The 21,205-nt window shown below is 38.8% G+C and overlaps 1 protein-coding gene across 2 annotated transcripts; it reads left to right on the top strand.

The window, feature by feature from the left end:
- The first annotated feature begins 1,728 nt into the window (after positions 1-1,728).
- On the top strand, positions 1,729-21,138 carry nej (CREB binding protein nejire). 2 transcript variants are annotated; one of them, XM_080162454.1, is made up of 19 exons: positions 1,729-2,556; positions 4,249-4,856; positions 5,527-6,846; positions 7,344-7,502; positions 8,445-8,580; positions 9,272-10,251; positions 10,457-10,552; positions 10,973-11,130; positions 12,893-13,003; positions 14,016-14,147; positions 14,770-14,985; positions 15,437-15,669; positions 15,913-16,046; positions 16,210-16,404; positions 16,733-17,149; positions 17,740-18,309; positions 18,829-18,987; positions 19,240-19,626; positions 19,886-21,138. In XM_080162454.1, exons 1-19 carry the CDS (start codon positions 2,487-2,489, stop codon positions 20,807-20,809), a joined length of 7,005 nt encoding a protein of 2,334 aa, XP_080018580.1. In that variant the 5' UTR covers positions 1,729-2,486; the 3' UTR covers positions 20,810-21,138. The 2 variants fall into 2 exon arrangements, with proteins under 2 accessions (XP_080018580.1, XP_080018581.1); XM_080162455.1 differs by having other exon boundaries at positions 1,784-2,556; positions 18,829-18,978.
- Positions 21,139-21,205: the final 67 nt, after the last annotated feature.

The raw sequence follows: 21,205 nt of genomic DNA, 5'->3' as shown, positions 1-21,205 counted from the left end.
ACTTTTTGTTATTGAAGCTGAATGCTACAAATTTGGGACATAGTGTCTACTTGTGGCAGTCTTTCAGCAGTTAAAGCAATGTATTTCTTGCAGGCTTCCTTTTTTGACACTATTATCCACAAAAAATTGAAATAGGACCAAAATCATCAAGGATATATGAAAGTATGTAAAAAATAGAGCTTCTTGTTCTTTCACCTTTTGTCATAGAACATAAACTTAATATTGAGACTTTTGCCCAGTCAACATTTTCATTTAAAATCATTGAATATTCATTTTTTTCTTACACCTATTCATTTAAAATCATTGCGTCAGAAACATGACCGTCAGGGATTTTTCAGATTCAACTCCCTTCTAAAATGGCACCAATTTAAATGATTATAGAAGTGACTTTTAAATGACAGTCATTTTTGTGGAGACCTGACTTTTAAATGACAGTCATGTTTGTGGAGAAATTAAATTTACATGCCAGTTCATCTTTTTACGGATATAATGTAAGATTTTAAAGTAGCATCCTAGGACTTGCCACATGTACCTAAGTTATGGCCAAAGATATTACTAAAATAAGTATTGTATTGTAGTAGATACTAAATTTGGTCGTTTATATTACTAATTCAAATAAGATTTTTTTATTTTAAATGAGTGTTAAAAGGTCATTACATGTTCAAAAATATTTCCGTTATATTTTCTTATAACATAATAATTACTTTATTTAAATTAAATTTATTTTTACTTAACTTTTTCCAATTTTAAAATTAAAATTTGAGACCTCTAGCAGGATTTTTTTGAACAATGTAATATAGAAAAGACAGAAAGGCATAAACATTAAATGTCAGGCATTTAGATGAAAACAGGTGCTCTGGCATTTTTGGGTTATTTACCATGAAAATTCAATGCTGTATCATTTATTTTTCATCTCTCAATGATATGAAGATTCTTGGCATAATTTGGAAAAAGTCAAACATGAAAATTTAATGCCAGGTCATTTTCTGAAAAATTATAAAAATTAAAATAAATGCTGGTCATTTACTTTTCATTTTTTCATGAAAAAAACATTCCTGTCATCTTTTTGGCATTTACTGAATTTGAAATTGTCATTTAATTTTTTTCAGTGAAATGACGCATGTTTGACTGGGTGTCCCAAAACAACAGATATTTGGAGAAATAAGTTGCTACAGATGCTTATACTTAATTATGCTTCATAACGAGGGAAATGTTGACAAGAAATTCAGCCTTTATTATGGGAGCCGAGAATATAACCTTTTTCTTATTTTGGTTCTTAAAGATGGACATCTCATATTGAAGATTAAATTTGCAAGTAAAAAGAAACAGTGTAAATTTTCAACCCACCAATTTGCAACATTTTCATCTTTTTTACGTCCTGCTTAAAAGCTAAAAACGTAAATATTTTTCATCCATTTCTATATTAATTTCCTGTCTTTCTAACATATCCTTTATCATAAAAGATTCTAAAAGTGTACGTTAGATCGAACGTTCTAGCACCAAATTCAAACCAAAGGGGGACGAATTTATAAGCTAGGGGAAGAACCACATTTCCCTTCTTATTTCGCCCAGTAGTGGAAAGCGTAGAGAAAAGTGGAAGCCGGGGCAAACATAAATAGAGCATGGGGGAATAAAAGGGGTACAATAATTGTGTACTCCCATTGTAATAGGGAAGGCGCTACAAGACTTTACTGCTTAAGGGGGATTGGAAAAGGGAGGTGAGGGTAGAGAAGGTCGCCCAGCTCGGCAGCGGACCTTTCTGCACTAACTATACTTACTGTGTAGGGCGGCCATGTTGCAAGCAACACAAAATATTGCCGAGATTTTCTTCAAAAATTTAGGTGGTTAAAAAGCAATATTAAGCCAAGTTTGCTTAATACAATCTGAAGATAAACCTCTACCCGTGATTTTGGGCCGAAAAAAGCGTGACTTTCGGTTATGAAAATGTGATAAAAAGTGGTTATAACTTGTGATTAAAATAACTTGACGGAAGGCAGGCTAGACCCTGCTAGAACAATCAAAATTACCCGAAATTTTTTTCCAATTTTCACCGGCCAAACTTAATTTGCCAGCCAAGTTAGCTAAACATAAATCAAAGATTGGACCTTTTTGCGCCGATTGGGCCGAAAAAACGGCATGTGATCACATATAATAAAGTGGAGAAAAATGCGATTTTTGACTTATGTTGTGGGTGGGCCGCCATCTCGCGGCGATGGGTGAAACTATAGTTCTGGTTTCTCCTATATATAAGTGATATATATATTTGTATATCTGCGCATGCTGAATATATATTATTTATTATTGTCATACATGGCGACTTTTAGTAATAAAAACAACAACAAAACTTAGTAAACATTAAAAAAAATTATTAAAAATAATTTTTCAAAATTCTAGTCGCAATCTAAATTTGTTTGTATCGACATATTTTTGGTCACCTAGCCAATGCTTTTTCTGGGAATCGAACACACAACTTTGGAGAAGAATAAATGATGGCATCGTCGGAATCTATGTCGGACGGGCCGCCGCACAAAAAGGCAAAAATCGGCGGCGACGCAGGTACGAACCCCTTTATTTTATTGATTATTGTTGAGTTTTAGCTTCAATTTATTATTTTTAAAAAAATATTTTTCATAATTTGCCGGTATTATATCATAATTGTGAATTGTTTTAATAGCCGGCCTGATTTTTAATTGAGCTAGTTTTATAAATTTCAAAAATTACTTATTTCAAAATCTCAATTTCTTTAAATAAGTAAAATTAAATTACTTTTTTATTTTAAGTTCTTAAAAAAAGAACAATACTTTTTTGTGCTTTTTTAGCAGTAAAGCTATTTTATAAGTTACTGCCAGTATATGGATAATATAAATCTTGATTTGTTTTTACTATTATTACTTTTAATCATCAACTCGTTATCTTACTAATCTATTTATCTATCTTTACTTTTGCTAAGTGTGGGAGGGGGAGTCTGTAGTACAATAATAGGAAATTAAATTTTAGTAGGTATAAAATTTTGCCCTGGACATTTGGGCTTTATAGTTATCAATCCAATTCTTTTTGTAGGATGTCTCATTTGATTGAATCTACATATAAAATTTTGAAAATTGATTTTAGGCAACTTCATTTATTGGCTAGTGGGGCAAAACACCCCCCAAAACACTAAAATTTAAAGTACTGTACTTCTTTTTAACGACATCGAGGTGATTTTTTTATTGGAAACTTTTTTCACACAACTGAAATAAGTAGTAGCTACATATTTCATTTACACACTATTCTCCTAGGGGATTTTGAGGTACACCCCTCCCCCCCCCCCCCAAATACAAAAGGGGGGAGGCGGATGTGCCACTTTTTGAAACCAAAAGTAAAACGTGCATGATCTCAGCCCATAAAAGAGTTACAGCTGTAAAATTCGGCACAGCGGTTGCTTTTGTGGAGAACAATATGGAACTGTGAAGAAATGGCCGCTCCCGCCGAAAACCGCCGTTTCCCGCCGAATTTTTTTTGCCTTTTTTCGCCAAATTAGACAGTTCTCAATCATCTGAGATAAACTTTTTTTTCTCATAAAAATTTTCCTATATTTTCACGTGACATAATATATACATATAAAAAATTGCAAGTGTAAAATCTTACAAGCGTCAAGTGAAAATATAAGCGAAATTTTTATGAAAAAAAAAGTTTATCTCAGATGATTGAAAATTGTCTATTAAGGCGGAAAAGGCATAAGAAATTCGGCGGGAAACGGCGGTTTTCAGCGGGAGCGGCGGTTTCACCGTCGTTTCTTCACAGTTCCATATAGTTCTCCACTAAAGCAACTGCTGTGCCGAATTTTACAGCTGTAACTCTTTTATGGGCTGAGATCACACACGTTTTATTTTTGGTTTCAAAAAGTGGCATATCCGCCTCCCCCTTTTTAATTTTTGAGTTTACAAGCACCTAGAAGTTAAGTGCAAAATGATATTGGCTAATTAACTAATTTTTGTGTTTTGGGGGTTGTTTTGCCCCACTAGCCCATAGAAGAAAAGTGCCAAAATTAAGTTTTTAAAGTTTTATAGGTAGATCCAATTATATGTGAGATTTTGCAAAAAGAATTAGGCTGATAACTATAACAATAAGCCCAAACGTCCAGGGCAAAATCTTTTACTAAAATTTCATTTCCTCAAAGTGTACAAACTCCCCCTCCTTATTTTCAAAATAATATTTGTATGAAGGGGTAAATAACATTTTCTTTAGTATTTTAGTTTTTTTGTTTAGACATCTTTGCTGAGTTAAACAATGACTTACCCGACGAATTACTGAGTGGCTTTGACTCCGGATCAGCGCCCAGCAATGGCTCTTCCATGCAGAACGGCAGTATGGACGGCGGCCCGGGACCAGGCGGTGTGCCTGTCTCACAAATGGGCGGCATGATGCCGATGGGCCGCGGTCCCATGGGCCAAATGGGCAACGGCCCGATGGGTGGGCAAAACATGAATTTATTGAACAAGCCTAACGGTGCAATGATGGGAGGTCCCGTTTCTTCTGGTGATATGAACATGACAAGCATGAACTCTTCCATGCCGATGTCGTCGATGCCGCAAGGCTCCATGGGCCATCCCAGTCAGATGACCATGGCACCGATGTCGTCGATGGGCGGAACCATGGTCTCGTCGGGCGGCGGCGGAATGATGCAAACGCCGGGCGGTATGCAGAATGTGCGGCCTATGATGGGACAGCAGACCATCATCAATACCGGGCAGATGAACGGACCGATGGTCCGTCACCTTGGGCAGATCCAGGGCGCTGTCATGAGACAAGGAGGACCAGGTGGGATGATGGGACCGGGTACCAGGATTATGGGACCAGTGAGAATACAAAACATTGTAAGTATACTTTTATTTTGTTATTAGGAGAAAGGAACATGAATATTTTATCTATTAAGCAGTTATAGAATTATGTTACAGTTTAGTTACCTTAAAAAGTGAAAATATCCTTGATTTTATAATTCAAAAAGATAAAACATTTTTTATATAAACTTAACCAAAGAGCTGAAATATTTAATTGATAAGAAACTAAGGTGTTTCATGTTTAGTCTTTTTAATTTAGAATGGGAGAAAATTAAACGTCCTTTAGTTTTAAATGGACAAAAAAAATATTCGTTGATTTTTACTTCTTGAACTACCTTGATCCGATTGCTTTTTTATATGTAAAAAATAACAGAAAATATTATTTTTGGTTTTGTTTTATACAAAGTGTTTTTGAACCCTGGGATAGATGAACGTAACAAAGAAGATAGTATGCAAATATTATATTCTTTTGATTCTTACAATAATTCGTTTTTAGAAAAAAAACTGGATATTAAAAATTAAGTAGCGTAGCACTAACAAGCATTAAATATATAAACAAAATCAAACGATTAATACCTATTTAAATATAAATTGGTATTGTTGAAAAAGTTATAGTATGACGATAACACTTAACGATGATTTGACATACTAACAAGATTTAAAAATATTTTGTAACTCACTATTTACAATATTATTTTACTTTCAGCCTGGTATGGTTGGCCCCCAGTTTGCCAATAACGGTGGCATGGGTATGGTGCCCAGTAGTGGACCCATCAACCTGCCCCCAAGATACCCCACAAATATGGACCCCTCCCAGGGCCCCAACAATCAAAGCATGGGCATGCAGGGGCACATGGGTGTGAACGGCCCCAACAAGGGCATGGTACCCAATATGAACTCAATCCAAATGCTTCCAAATACTAGTGTAAATCAAGGTATGAACCCTGGTGGTGTGGTCACGTCAATTTCTGGCGGCGGGCCCCAGGGTATGAATCCGCAGATGGGTGGACCCCAGCAGCTCGGCGGCCAGCAGCAACAACAAGGTCCTGGCGGTATCCAGCAGGTGGGCGTTCCCGGTGGTCCTCCAGGTGGTCCTGGGGGCGCGGCTGCCGGCACAGCTGATCCTGAAAAACGTAGGCTTATTCAGCAACAGTTGGTGCTACTGTTGCACGCCCACAAGTGTCAGCGTCGTGAACGCGAGCAGGCTGCCAATGGACAGGGAGGTGAGGTTACGCAGTGTGTACTGCCGCACTGTAGGACAATGAAAGATGTTCTCAACCACATGACGACATGTCAGGCTGGTAAAACTTGCGGCGTACCCCATTGTTCTAGTTCACGACAGATTATCGGTCATTGGAAGCTATGTCAACGCCAAGATTGTCCGGTTTGTCTGCCCTTAAAACAGGCCGAGCCACGGCGCAACACTGCTGAACTTTTACCAGGCAGCTTGCCGCCGTCAGTTGGCGGCATGCCGCAACAAAGACCCCAGCTGGGCCAGCAGCCGCAAATGGGCGGCCCTGTTGGTGTTCAATCCTCCGGTGTTGGCAATACAAACTTTTCTACTCAAAACCAGTCTCAGCCCAGCGAGGCCCAACTTCAAAAGGCCAAAAGTCTGCTGCTTGACCCCTCTGCTCAAGGCACCGGTGGTGCACCTGGGGGTCCCGGCGGCGGCCAAGTCCAAGGGTCGCAGGTACAAATGCCGGGTGGCATGCCCGGCGGCATCCGCCAACCGGGCCAGATCAATTCTCAGGTGCGACCGGGAAATCCGGGAGGTATGACAATGATGAATCAGGTGCCGCGGATGAGTCAGCCCCAGCAGCAGCCGGATAACAGCGGCATTCGCCAGCCCATGTCCTCCAGCGGCCAGTACGCTCAAATTGCTAATCAGTTGATGGAGCAAACGAGAAATATTCTTCCTGATGAGATACAAAACTCAGTTGTAGCGAATCCTGTAAATTCTACGAAAGATTGGCACAATATGGTGACTCCAGACCTTAGAAATCATCTTGTTCAAAAGTTAGTTCAGGTAAGAAATCTTAGTAATAATAAAGAGTTAAACAAAGAAATTATATAAAATTGTAAAAAATCACATGTTCATTTATTTCTTATTTAATTTTACAAATCAGTACTGTATACCTAAACAGACCATTCTAAATTCTGATTATTAAATACAGTTATTGGCCGCCATTTTACATTTGTAGATTTAAACATTTAGTTTGGTTTCAGTCGTATATAAGATTTTTTTTAAATTTGAAGAAATAGGTCGCTGATTTTTTTTAAATAGCGGCTACGCACCTTCGAACTTCAAGTTTATATTATAGTTTTCGTCAGTTTTTGAAAAGACAATAATCTTGAGGGTTATTTTCTTTTATGGGCTTCTTTTCGGACACATAATAGTAAACCTTTTGTTACTTTAAGAAGCCTCAAGTGAAATGAACCGTTTATTTTGATTCAGACAGACATTATTCATTATAAGTTTAACTTGAGTTTTTTTTGTACAACCTCATGCTATTCATAATTTAGGCAATCTTCCCAACCAATACAAATCAAGATATATTTGATGAGCGGCTAAACAGCCTGGTCACGTACGCCAGGAAGGTGGAGGGAGACATGTACGAGGCTGCGGACTCCAGGAACCAGTATTATCATCTCCTTGCTGAGAAGATATACAAGATTCAAAAGGTAGGATTAGTTTCCACGGATAATAAATTGAAAATTAAAACTAGTTTCGTTTATCCTAGGGCCGAAGCCTACAAAACTGGTATTTAAGAGTTTTGTTTTATTGTTAGTAAAAAAATTGTCTCTAATATACGATTCCATACTTTCTTTTTGAGTAAAATACATTAAAACTCAACATTTATCTTAAGGATCTTAATGGATTAGACAATAAATACAAATTAACGTAAACCTACTCAAATATGTTGCACAAAATTATTGGTAAAAAATATCAACCAGATTTTGTGGGTTCGTATTCTAATATTAAACCCTTGTTTGATCATACAAAAACCTTAGCTAAGAATCACTCAAGCGAACTTACTTTTTGATTTATTTCCCATAACTTTTCCCCTGGATAATATTTATTTGTCTTTTAAAGTTAATGAAAAAAAAACCTAGTTTTGTTCGAAACTAGCGGCTCTTATTAAATAGGTTTGATGGGAGCTTAAAAAATATTTTTAAAACTATCCCGGAATCTTTGTAAAGCTTTCCTGAAAAAGAAAACTCAATTGGTTCCGTGGTTAGCATAATCTTCACGGACCAAAAAAATCTTACAAATTCATCGAATGAAATAAGTTTGAGTCATTAAATGTATATTTTTATTTCCTTTAAAAGTTAAGTTTATGAGCCTGCTCATTTGATTTTTTTGGGAAGCTGTCATTCGGCCGAAAAATTCCATTTGAAATGGCCAAAAAATAAAATATATTGTTGACGTAAAGTTTGGCGCAAAACTTTTTTTTAATGTAACGGAAGGAATGGGTAAGAGGGGGGGGGGGGGATTAGAATAGTTTGTCAGAATCACTTTTCCTTTTTCCTGATATTACTAAATCCTGGCTTATTTATGGTATTGGTCCTACCTGGCTTTATTTTACCTAGTCTTTATTGAACCCTAATTGTCTTGTGTTATAGGAGCTCGAGGAGAAGCGAAAGAAGCGTATAACTGATACACAGCAACAGCAGCAACAACAACAGCAAAATCAACAGCAACAGCAGATGGGTCGCGGTGCTGGAGGTCAACTTATCCGTCCTCAAGGCCCACAGCAAGGTCAGTTACTTTTAGATAGAGATTTATTAGGTACACAAGATAAGCCGACACACACAAAAATCCGTCCAACTTAAAGAGAATTGCTAGGAGATGAACATATTTGTTTATATTTTGTTCAATTCCAATAAGACAAGCAACAAAATTTTAGGACGATATAATTTCACAAAATAAACCCTTAATGAGCGATATTTTTGATATACCTAAGCTTTTCAAGCAAAAATAATTAGCCATTTTTTTTAGTTAGGAAGTTCTTGCAGGGGTGTATATTCTGCACAAGATTTTTTTTTTTCCTGCTACAAAATTTTTTATTTTTCTTCCCCCCCTAGTTTTTTCTCACCAAGTAGGGGGAAAATGGAAAAATATTTAAAGAACTCTATATTTTATTTATTTTATCCCTCCTACCACACATTTTAAAAATTTTTTTTCACCAAGGAGGGGGGGGGGGGGAATGGAAAAAATGTTTTAGTTTTCTTAATTTTTACATTATTTTTACTCCAACCACTTATTTTGCATTCCCCCCCCCCCCCACTCCCCGAGCAGGGGATCCCATGTAGAATATACACCCCTGAGCTCTTGTCGAATGTTTTCTTTATTATTAAATACTTTTTGAAAAAATATATATATATTTCGAGATTTAATATTAAGTAGTCATTGTTTAGAACCCAGTCTAATTGTCTACAAATGTTTGTAGGTGTTCCCGGTCAGCAACAGGGTATGCAGTCCATGGGTATGCCCAACACCAGCCAAGACAACAGCATGCTGCGGAACACTCTGCAACAGCCGGTCAACCGTCCTCCCATGTCATCCTGCGGCCCCATGGGCAACAACCCCATGGGCCAGCAGCAGATGTCCCAACAGCAGTCTGGCCAGTCGCAGCTGGAAAGCTTGCTGAAGAAGAACACACACGACTTAGATCCTAATGAATTAGCGAGGGCCGCCGAGATACGGCATATGGTACCAACTGTCGACTCCCTGGCCTCGTCGAACCCCAACAGCATGGCCAACTCCGGGCACACGGTGATGACCCAGGCCCCAACTACCTCACAAAACCAGATGTCAACCGCCAACATGATGCAACAGCAGCAGCAACAACATCATTTGAGCATGGCAAACAACAACACCAACAATGGTATGGTACATATGAATGGGCCAACGGGGAACAACAGCATGCAGCAACAGCAGCACCACCAGAACAACATGATCAAGACAGAAGATAACAAAATGGAAGTGAAGACTGAAATCAAATCTGAGCCGATGGACAACAACCAGCAGCCGGTCAAGTCCGAGCCGATGGACATTCCCACGTCGATGTCGCAGCAGCAGCCCGACATCAAGAAGGAGGACATCAAGGCTGAGATCAAGGAGGAGCCGGACAACAACGGCCCGACCTCAGCAACAACGCCGGCGAAAACGGAACCAGTGAAAAGTGAAGCCGACACAAAACCCGCACCGCCCCCAATTAAGATTGAAAAGGTCACCTTCTCAATGGAACAATTGCGGGACGCCCTGCTGCCGCCCCTGGAGAAAATGTGGGCGTGCGAGCCGGAATCCGGTCCTTTTCGCACACCGGTCGATCCAAATGCGCTGGGAATACCTGATTACTTTGATATCATTAGAACTCCCATGGACATGTCCAGTATTAGAAGAAAACTTGAAACGGGAACATATAAGGTATATTTAAACTTTGTTAAAAAATTCATAAAAATGTTGACAACATAAATTAACATCTTTACCAATTAAGCTTTCTATTATCTCAACTATTTATATGAAGCTATATATGAATTGTTCGCTTTTAATGACGTTTTTAAATGTACTAAACACCTCAGGTTTTCAGATTATATGTTATTCAACTAAAAAAATATTTTACAAATTTCAGGACCCATGGGGTTATATCAACGACGTATACTTGATGTTTGAGAATGCTTGGGTCTACAATAGGAAAACTTCTAGAGTATACAGATATTGTACAAAGGTAAGTGTTTATAAATTCAGAATTATACTTTTCTTTATGCCTAACCCGTATTTTTGATTTAGTTGAAAAATGTGCAGGGGTGTACTGTATATTCTGCATGGTTAACCCACCCTGCTAAAGGGGGGGGGGGGAATGTGAAAAGAAATAGCATTGAAAATATTTTTTTTTTTATTTTCCATTACAAGCCTTGATAGTACAATGTAATCGTAATTTTAATTACAAAAAAATGACCCTTTTTAAAGGGACCAAATGAGTTATCACATATGAAACGAACTCACAGAGTTAGATGACTATTTTTTAACTGTGGATGTAAATATTTTATTGGAGGGTAAATGTTCTCCCCTCCCCCCCTCAAAAAATTAAATGTTGGGAAAAAGAATTGTGTCGCCTTGGAATTAACGGAGTTTTTTAATTGTTTAGTTGTGTGAGATATTTGAGGATCTTATAGATCCCGTGATGGTGAGCCTTGGTTTCTGCTGTGGACGCAAGCACACGTACTCACCCAACACCATGGTCTGCTACGGTCAGCAGCTCTGTACCATCGCCAGGGACTGCAAATACTTCTACTACGAGAACAAGTAAGTTGCTAGTATTGTTTTTTTTAGGAAGGGGATATTAGACTGTAAATTACACTGGTATCCGAAGTTTTAAAACCTAGTAATTTAATAAATGGCTCAAAAATTTGGGTACTTTTTATGACTTTTAAGGGGCGGGGGAAGTTCTGACACATTTGCGTAAACCTGGTATATAGGCTTTATCTTTGGATAGGATAGGTTATAAAAGATAAAATCCCTCTAATATGATGAATTTTCCCAAGTTTTAAGATTTTTTTGGATAGGCCTCCAGGTTCCGGAGCTCCAGGCCTTTAGGTGGTCTCTGTACAGGTAAAAATAAAAAAAAAAACATTTTAGAGTTAGAGGTCAACTTATAAAACAAAATATGCATCTTTTTGAATGTTATTCACATATTTGAACATGCATATTTTGTTTCATAGGCTGACCTCTAACTCTTTAAAAAAAAATTTCATTTTCACCTGTACAGAGACCACCTGGAGGCCTGGAGCTCCGGAACCTGGAGGCCTATCCAAAAAACCTTAAAACTTGGGAAAATTCATCATTTAAGAATGATTTTATCCTCAGTCCAAAGATAAAGCCTATATACCAGGTTTACGCAAATCAAAATGTGTCAGAACTCCCCCCCCCCCCCCCCCCACTTGATTTGTTTCAAACTAGCAATGTTGAATTTTTTTAACTAATAACATAAATTTACAGAAGGGGTAATTTTACATCATAACATCAATTCATCGTCCTTTGTCTTATCCCTGTAGATCCCTGCATAAACAGACGTGATCAGAAACAACCATAAAACCATACCTTCCCTCGTCCATGCTCCTCATTCATATGAGAGGGCCATTAATTAGGGTGGCATAATATGGAACACCTGCCAAAACTCTAGGCCAGGTTGATGTAATAATTGAGTAGCTTCCATGCGAATTGTGGGTCAGCTTGTAATGTAACATCGAATACACTCAGCTGTGCGCGAAACATACCAGTCTAAAAATGGGCAAAGGATTCTCATCTTTAATCTCCGTGTGCATCTGAATCCTAACTTTACAGAATCAGGGCTACATATATATTATATAAAAATACCACAAAATATGAAAAATTGTATTTCAAATGAATTCTACATTTGGATCAGAAGAATACGTTTTTTTGGTGATGAATGCTCAGAACAATAAGCAAGATTTCATTCCTTTTTGAACAAAACTTTACCTATAAGTAGATGATAAAGTCCTCCTTGTTTTTATTTCTAAAATATTCTAGTTAACGGAGATTTTTATAAAATAAACACACGACTGTGCAACTCTTTTCTATAAATCCATATTAGAAACCGATATTACAAATATTTGATATTCTTACTATCTACACAAAGAGAGAGAGAGTAAGTTATAGTTCAACAAGCATGACAACATCCAGAAGTATTGAATCACATGACCGACAGACAGTTGGATCATTTAAATAATATACTGAATGCTCATTGGTTCAGGGAATTACTTCCCAATATTTTATCCGTTTATTTTATACAGCAGTCGAGAAAATCACATTTCTCATACATCGTTACGGAAGACGAACAAAGTTAATTGTAGAAAAGCTTCGCTATTAAAATTAGCGTAGCATTAGCGAGCTAGTTATATTGTTTTTTGCATTGATGTAACTGAAATATGGATTTGCTGAGCTGCAAGCATATTTTGCGTAACAAAAATATAAATAAAAACAATATATTTTTCATAGTTGATAATGATTTAAAATAAATGAAACTAACAAATATTATTTCTTTTAGGAACCCAACTCCTAGCCTGTTCTCAGACAGATACACATTCTGCGACAAGTGTTTCAACGACATACCCGGCGATACCGTAGGCCTGGGGGATGATCCTAGTCAACCACAGACGTAAGTACCTTGGTTTTATATTAAGCTACGCTTCTTTTATGCGTTTATTTCCATTATAATTTCATATGACACTTTTTTTGGGTAGAGTTGGGACACGTTTTAGATATTAACATTTTAAATATCGCAAGTGTGAGTGTTAAGACGGATTTCGGCGGCAGCGGCGGTTTCGCCCTATTTCTTTCTGTTGTTTACCATATTAGAGCAACTGCCAAGCCAAAATTTATCGTCCTACTCCTGTTAAGTCGTAGAACACATACCTTCAAGGAAAATAACACCCTCTAAGAAATGGAATTGTGGGGCAATAATAAAAAAATTCGTTATCTATATAGTCTGGGCAATTTCCGTTAATTGAACAAGAAAATTAAAAGATCTATTTGAAATAAATAAGAAAGGTTTTTTTAATGCAACCATCTCGTAATCAGTACGCAAATTGCACTTAGAATTCGAATTTCGATCTGAACTTTTGCATGAGTAATCCTTGGTAGGTCTATTTTCCCTAAATCGAACAAAAAGTTGAAAAAAGTAACGGCTGGCGGCTCAGCCGTTTTTTTGCCTATTTTTAGGGTAAATCCATCATTAATTACGTAGGAATCAACTTTTTAAAACATATTTTTGGTTTAATTCATGTTAAATGAAAGCAATAACCATTTTCGAAACTTCTAGTACCAACAGCTACCGTCTAGAACCGTTTGATAGCGTTCTGGAGTGGAAAAGTGTATTATGTGGAGATAGGTTTCGTGACTAATTTGCAATATAGATATCCAAAAAATGGCAAAACGCCTGAGCCGCCAGCCGTTACTTTTCCAACTTTTTGTTCGATTTAGGGAAAATAGACCTACCAAGGATTACTCATGCAAAATTTCAGATGAAAATTCGAATTCAAGTGCTATTTGCTCACTGATTACGAGATGGTTGCATTAAAACCCCCTCCTTAATCTTTATTTGGATTAAAACCAAAGTTAATTTGCACTTATTTTCATCCATATGACATTAATATTGATAATAAATTTAGGATGGTGAAAAAGGAAGAGTTTAAGTCGGCCAAGAACGATGTGCTTGAGTTGGAACCGTTTGTTGAGTGTTCTGACTGTGGAAGGAAGCTTCACCAAGTCTGTGTTTTACACTTTGAGTCTATTTGGAAAGAGTAAGTGTGCATTATATTTCACAACGGTTTCCTTTAAAGTGCCAAGCCGTGCACATAACATACACATCAACCTCCCCCCCCCCCCCCCCTCCTTTTAAAAAAATAGATTGAAAATAAGGGTGAGGGCCCGGGGGATGGGTAATAAAATATTTATCATGATCTTGGTTAGGTAATGATATATTAAGTACATGGTAGCTCCTCAGAAAAGGTCCTGCAGGGTTTTAGTATAAAGAAGAAAATTAACTTCTCCACTCGTTTTCAATTTTTTCCAAATAAGGGAGGTTTTTGTGCACGCATTGCATTTTAAAGGAAAAGCACCTATTTTACTTCTTTCCGCATTTTTTAAGGATTCCTAATTTTTAGTATAATTCTTAAAATTCTTTGAGAGCAACAAAATTCATATTTAGTGTAATTGAATTATCAAAATCATATTTTATGTTATTTGTTAATGCTATAATTTTTACTTTTTATTGGTGAAAAATTATAGTTTTTAATGATGTTTTTAAATGTACTGAAGGAACAGGTCCCCTTTTCAAAAAAGATCCTTCGGTACAAACACACAGACAGACAAACAGTCATCTTTAGTATAAGGATTTAGCTCATTAAAAATGTATTACTCTAGATTTAAATGTGATGGTTGTCACAAGCAGGCGGGCACCACCCGCAAAGAGAACCGGTTTACGGCCAAACGGCTGCAAACCACGAAGCTGGGCACCTACATTGAGACGCGAGTCAACAACTATCTGCGGAAGAAAGAGGCTGACTCGGGTGATGTCCACATACGAGTGGTATTTTCTGGTGATAAACATGTCGAGGTGAAACCTGGCATGAAGAAAAGGTACCAAGTTTTGTGATTATTTTATTGTACCTAATTGGTTGATTTGCCGTATTTTTTTATGATTGATTTAACTTAAGTTTGCTCAGAAGTTTTAAAGAAAACTTTTGATTTGAGTGTCAAGTAATCGTTGGTAATTCTAATTTCTTGTAGTTTTCTGTTTGTTGTGTCCTGTATATCTTTTCTTAACCTGCCTTGTACTCGAATATGAACTGCGCCCTAAGAATCAAGGAGCCCTGATACAATAATAAGATAGGAAAACTACTATTATTAATAACTAAAAAATAATATAGCCTAATTCAACTCGTGACCTATGTGAAGTTTCCCCATAACAGTTCAGTAGATAATAAATATCCAAATCTTAGGCTACTGACAAAAAAAACCTTACTTCTATATACAATAGGATTAAGTTTGACTATGTGTTTTTAGTTTTTACCTAAGATCTTTTGTCCAGGTACGTTGACACGGGTGAGATGTCGGACAACTTCCCGTACCGCGCCAGGGCCATGTTTGCCTTCGAGGAGCAGGACGGCGTGGACGTCTGCTTCTTCGGCATGCACGTGCAGGAGTACGGGTCCGAGTGCCAGTCCCCAAACACCCGCAGGGTTTACGTGGCCTACCTGGATTCTGTGCACTTTTTCAAGCCCAGGCATTTTAGGACGCAAGTGTACCACGAAATTTTATTAGGTAACACATTTTTTCTTTTGATTTAATGACTTATTTTAAATATTTTTAGTGCCACTGCTCTATTGCAAATATGTGTCCGTTCGTTCAACCTAGGAAGTTAGTGTAAAGGACACTTAAGTCATTTGAAAAGGCATATAGTTCTTATCATTTCATTTAATTCATGAAAAATTCAATAATTTGCAACAATCTAATAGAATAAGATTATACCTAATATTTATGCGCTAATAACTTATATTTTTCTAGGATATTTGGATTATATGAAGAAGTTGGGGTATACCATGGCCCACATTTGGGCGTGTCCCCCCAGTGAAGGAGACGATTATATTTTCCATTCTCATCCAGCTGAACAAAAGATGCCGAAACCAAAGAGACTGCAGGTTAGTTTCATTTTTTAATGTGAAATCGCAGCTACACTTTTTAACGTTGGTATGTCAGTCCATTAAAACGAGACTTTTTCATGGGTCGTAGTTTTATTACTTTAGCTTTTTTAGTTAAAAATTAATTATTTCAAGTCGATTAATCTTGTTTTTTTTTTACTAGGACTGGTACAAAAAAATGTTGGACAAGGGTATTATTGAGCGCATTGTGCTCGACTACAAGGATATCTACAAGCAGGCCATCGAGGACAACATACAGAGCCCTGCGGAGCTACCATATTTTGAGGGAGATTTCTGGCCCAATGTGATGGAGGATAATATCCGAGAGTTGGAGGAAGAAGAAGAGGCTAGGAAGAAGGTACATTTTTTTTTATTCCCAGTGGCTGCGCCCCCTACAAGCCTATAGGGGCACTTTCAGGAAAGAGGGAGAGTCAACCCTTTCATTTTATATTTTTAACGGAATGGGTAAAAATATGAGCATGGGAAGTTGCGATTTTTCTTGCGTTTTGAAGGTACTCTCTTCCAAAAGAATTGCTAACCTTTTATGTCACCGATAAGAAGCTTCACTGTAAAGAACCATATCTGTTTTAAGTTTAGAGTTGTTTCTTCGCTACACAACACACACAAACAGATAGACAACCTTTATGTTTTATATGATAATAAATACTAATTCTTGTTATTTGCAGGAATTGGAAGAAGAGGAGCGCCGGGCAGCTGCAGCCGAAGCAGAAGACGATCCCGAGCCGGGTGATACTGCGGACGGCAGCAACAAGAAGGGCAACAAAAAGAACCAGAAGAAGCGCAAGAGCACGGCCCAGCGCAAGGTTGTGAAAAAGCCAAACCAGGGTCAGTCTGACCTGCACAGCAAGGTGATGGCCACCATGGAGAAGCACAAAGAGGTCTTTTTCACCATTAGGCTGCACAGCGCCCAGAGCGCCGCCAGCTTAAGCTCCATCACGGATCCAGATCCGCAGATGTCCTGCGATTTGATGGACGGCAGGGATGCCTTCCTCACAACCGCCCGAGAGAAGCATTACGAGTTTAGTTCGCTGCGCCGATGCAAATATTCTACCCTTGCCATGGTTTACGAGCTTCATACACAGGTATACAATTATCTTGAGTGTAGTATCTTTTCATATATTAACACTTCCTAGATGGACAAAACAACAAAATAGAGGGGGGGGGGGGGACTCCCCATTAAGAAATGTCAAAATTTATAATTGTAATACATTGTATCTGATTTAAAAACAAAGAGTGGGGCGGGTATCTAATATATTTTCTAAAAACATTGTGTGTCATTCCGTCCCTCTCCCTCTCTTCTTTGCATTTATTTAGTCTCTGTTTACGTTACTGTACATTTTTTCAACGTAGTAACAACAAATTTTCTCTTAAAATTATTCATGATTCTACTTATTCAAAAATCTTTTATGCTATTATCTTCTATAATTATGAGGGAGGGAAGGGGCAACAGGAATTTTTAATATACAGCCTTTTTTGACGCTGAAAAAAGCAGAAATTTGACCTAAGATATTTTTTATCGTCTTTTTTCCTATCCCTGTATTCTAATAATTGATGAACATTCATAGGTTCAATATTCTTTTGATGAAAACCTCTAGGTATCTATTCTTGCAACAAATGTTTTTTTTCTTAACGGATTGAAAAATATTTATTGATGTTATACTTTTGTTTCTAGGGCCAGGATAAGTTTGTGTATACCTGTAACAACTGCCAGAAATCTGTTGAGACCAGATACCACTGCACCGTCTGTGACGATTTCGACCTGTGCGTCACTTGCTACAACGACAAGGGCCATCTCCACAAAATGGAACGGCTGGGATTCAATCTTGACGACGGCAGCACGGCCGAGGGCACCAATGCTAATAATCCTATCGAGGCGCGCAAACAGTCCATTACCAGGTGTATCCAGTCTCTGGTGCACGCTTGCCAGTGCCGCGATGCCAACTGCCGACTGCCCTCGTGCCACAAGATGAAACGGGTTGTGAACCACACCAAGGGTTGCAAGCGCAAGCATAACGGCGGCTGTCCTATCTGCAAACAGCTGATTGCCCTTTGTTGCTGGCACGCAAAACTGTGTCCAGAGGCCAAGTGTCCTGTTCCTTTCTGCCTTAACATCAAGCAAAAGCTGCGACAGCAACAGCTGCAGCAGAGGATCAAGGAGGCCGCCATGATGAGGCGTAGAATGGCCCAGATGAATGCTAGATCAAATCCTGGTGGTATGAACGGAGCGGCTGGTGCTGGAAAGGTAAAAGATTAAAAAATATTCTGCCAATGAATTTCTTATTACATGAATCAGGTTTGGTATAAGGAACATTTATGGATAAAGAAGCATCAATTTTTTAATTAAATTTGAATTATATATATCAACACAGTTAGAACATAGACATCTTATTAAGAGAACTTTATCTTAAAGTTATAACCTCTCCCCCGCAAGGGGAGGGGTTATAATGCTTTTAAGATTATCACTTAATTTTAATAAGGTAATAGATAATCCAACTACTGATGTAAAGTTTAAACAACCCTTACTCAAATCATAGCGTATTGCAAGCTGTAAGAAAGATACTTTTTTATGTACTCTTGTCCTCCTGCGCAAATGGAAACTGTATATGTAGATAATGAGATTATTTAAGACTAGAAAAATTAGATCTAAAATTTTTATAGCCTCTGTAAAAACAGGTACAAAAAATTTTATTAACTGACACGGACTGACCATGGTTAAAGAGTAGCTTGCGCTACGTGATTCTAATATTCTATTAATTTATAGGGAATGCCAACAAGTATGCCAAGTCAGGTGCCAATGTCAGCAGCTCCAACATCCATGCCTCAGTCTATGCCAGGCAATCCAGGTCTGCAGACCACCGCTGGCAAGCCTGGACCTCAACCCAACCAGGGTGTCCTAGATGCAGTCAAGAAGGTACACACGGTTTGTCTATATACAACATTTTTACATAATTTAAATCGCCCAACTACTACCCAACGATTTCTGCTAGGAGGTTCCAACTTAAAAATATTAATTAAAGTACAAACAAAGGACTACAGGAGTTTAAATTGGATAATTTGTAGTTCCTCCCTAAATGAAATCAATTTGATTATCCTAAGTACCTACCATGCCATTAATAGTAATGTAAAACAAGCTAAAAGTTTACCATCTTATTAAAACCTTTTCCATTCTCAGGTACAAGAAGAGGCAATAAAGCAGCGTATGCCCGACCCCAACGGTCCCCGCCAAGTAAATCCCGGCGGAATGGTGGGTGGCGTGATGCCTGGTCAACAGCAACAGCGTCCGCCACAGCAGATGGGCGGCCAAGGCCCTGGTATGCCCGGTCAACAACAACAATGGCAACAGCAGACACAGCAGCCAAACATGATGAGCATGCAGGGCGGACAGATGCGCCCGGGCATGGGTCGTGGCGTGATGCCCGGTCAACAGGGTGGTCAACAGATGCCAGGCGGGCAGGTTGGCCAGCCTGGGCAACAGGGCGGTCAAGGTGGGCCGGCGGGCACGCAGGGAAATCAAGTCCCGGAGAGAAGAACTATGCAGAGCTTACAACAACTTATACAGGTATAGTTGACATTTTCTGCTCTGGTTAGTATAGTCAAAAATTAATAAAATGTTTAATAACTTACTGATTGCGAGTATAAAACGTTAGAAACTTCTATTTCATTATTATAATATTCAATGATATTGTCTACAATGCTTACGTAACGTAAATGATAAGTTGTTTCCGTGATCTTTCGTAACATATGCGAACATTATTTACCAACAAATGATAATATTTCTTTTATCAAACCTATTGAAATAATTGAAATATTTCTTTCAGGCCCTACGTTCCACGCCATCACCTGCCCAACAGCAGCAGGTACTCGCCATACTCAAGGGAAATCCAAGTCTAATGGCCGCTTTCATTAAGCAGCGCCAGAACCAAAACCACGGCGACGGCCAGGGATCGTCTAACACGTCCCAGATTTTAAACCAGCTGCAGCAATCCGGCGCGGGCCAGCTGATGAACAACCTGAATGCTGGTGGCCAAACAGGGGCTGGTCCCGGCGGGCCGCAAGGCTCTGTCGGTGTACCGAACGGGCCACCTGGTTCTATGACAAACCCAAGCATGGGCGGACCGATGGGTGGACCGCCGCAGGGGATGATGGGAGGGCCACAAGTCGGTGGTGGCGGCCCAATGAATAATCAGGGCATGATGAGCCAAGGCGTTCCTCCGCAGGGAATGATGCAAGGCCATCCAGGACCTCCAGGTATGATGCAACAGCAACGTTATGGCCGCCCAATCCACCTGCAACAACAAACCAACCAATTTCCAGGCGCTGGTGGCGGACCGCCCGGTCAGTTCCAGCAACCGGCGCCGCCGCAATACACCGGCGGTATGGGTCCCCGTGGCGTTGGCATGGGCCAATACGGCCAGGGCATGCGCCAGCCTATGATGAACCAGCAAATGTTTTCGCAGGTTCGCTCGCCGTCTCCCGGTATGCCCGTAAGGTCGCCGAACCCAAATGCTTCACCGCGGCCGCCGCACATGGTACAATCGCCGCACGCCAATTCGCCGCACCACATGCAGCAGATGGACGACGGGTCCAATTCTCACATGATGTTGGGTCAGAACAACTCCATGGGCGGGGGAATGGGTGGAATGCAGGGGGGTATGAGCATGGACACCTCCAACCAGGGGGGCCAGGAGGGCAACAGCATGACCCCTCAGGATCAGTTGAGCAAATTTGTGGAGACACTATAACATAGGGGGAATAGGGCACACAGCCTTCCAACACACTAGAAATATATCATTAATAATAATATGCCACACAGGATTCCTACAGGCTGAGACTGGGTAGATATAGTATCCATCTATCTCGCTCAACAAAAAACACAACTTTTGAAATCTCGTAATTGTTGTACTACATCAAGTACTCAAGAATAAAAACATAATTCCTAGTAATATTTAATCTTTGTATATTATAAGAAAATAAACAGAGATATTATTTATATAAAATATGTACAACTTCTATATAAAATAAACAATAACTCCAAAGATTGAAGTTGTATATTGGTCAGTGAAGAAACTTTTATATAAAAAAAATGTGACTCAGTGATATCTTTTAAATAATGAAAAATCCATAAAAATAGCTACTTT

This window comes from Acartia tonsa, chromosome 5 (genome assembly GCF_053477335.1).
Source record: "Acartia tonsa isolate MP-2025a chromosome 5, ASM5347733v1, whole genome shotgun sequence".
Taxonomy (NCBI): domain Eukaryota; kingdom Metazoa; phylum Arthropoda; class Copepoda; order Calanoida; family Acartiidae; genus Acartia; species Acartia tonsa.
Note: the sequence above shows the minus strand (reverse complement) of the source record. Positions and strands in the feature narration are given on the sequence as shown.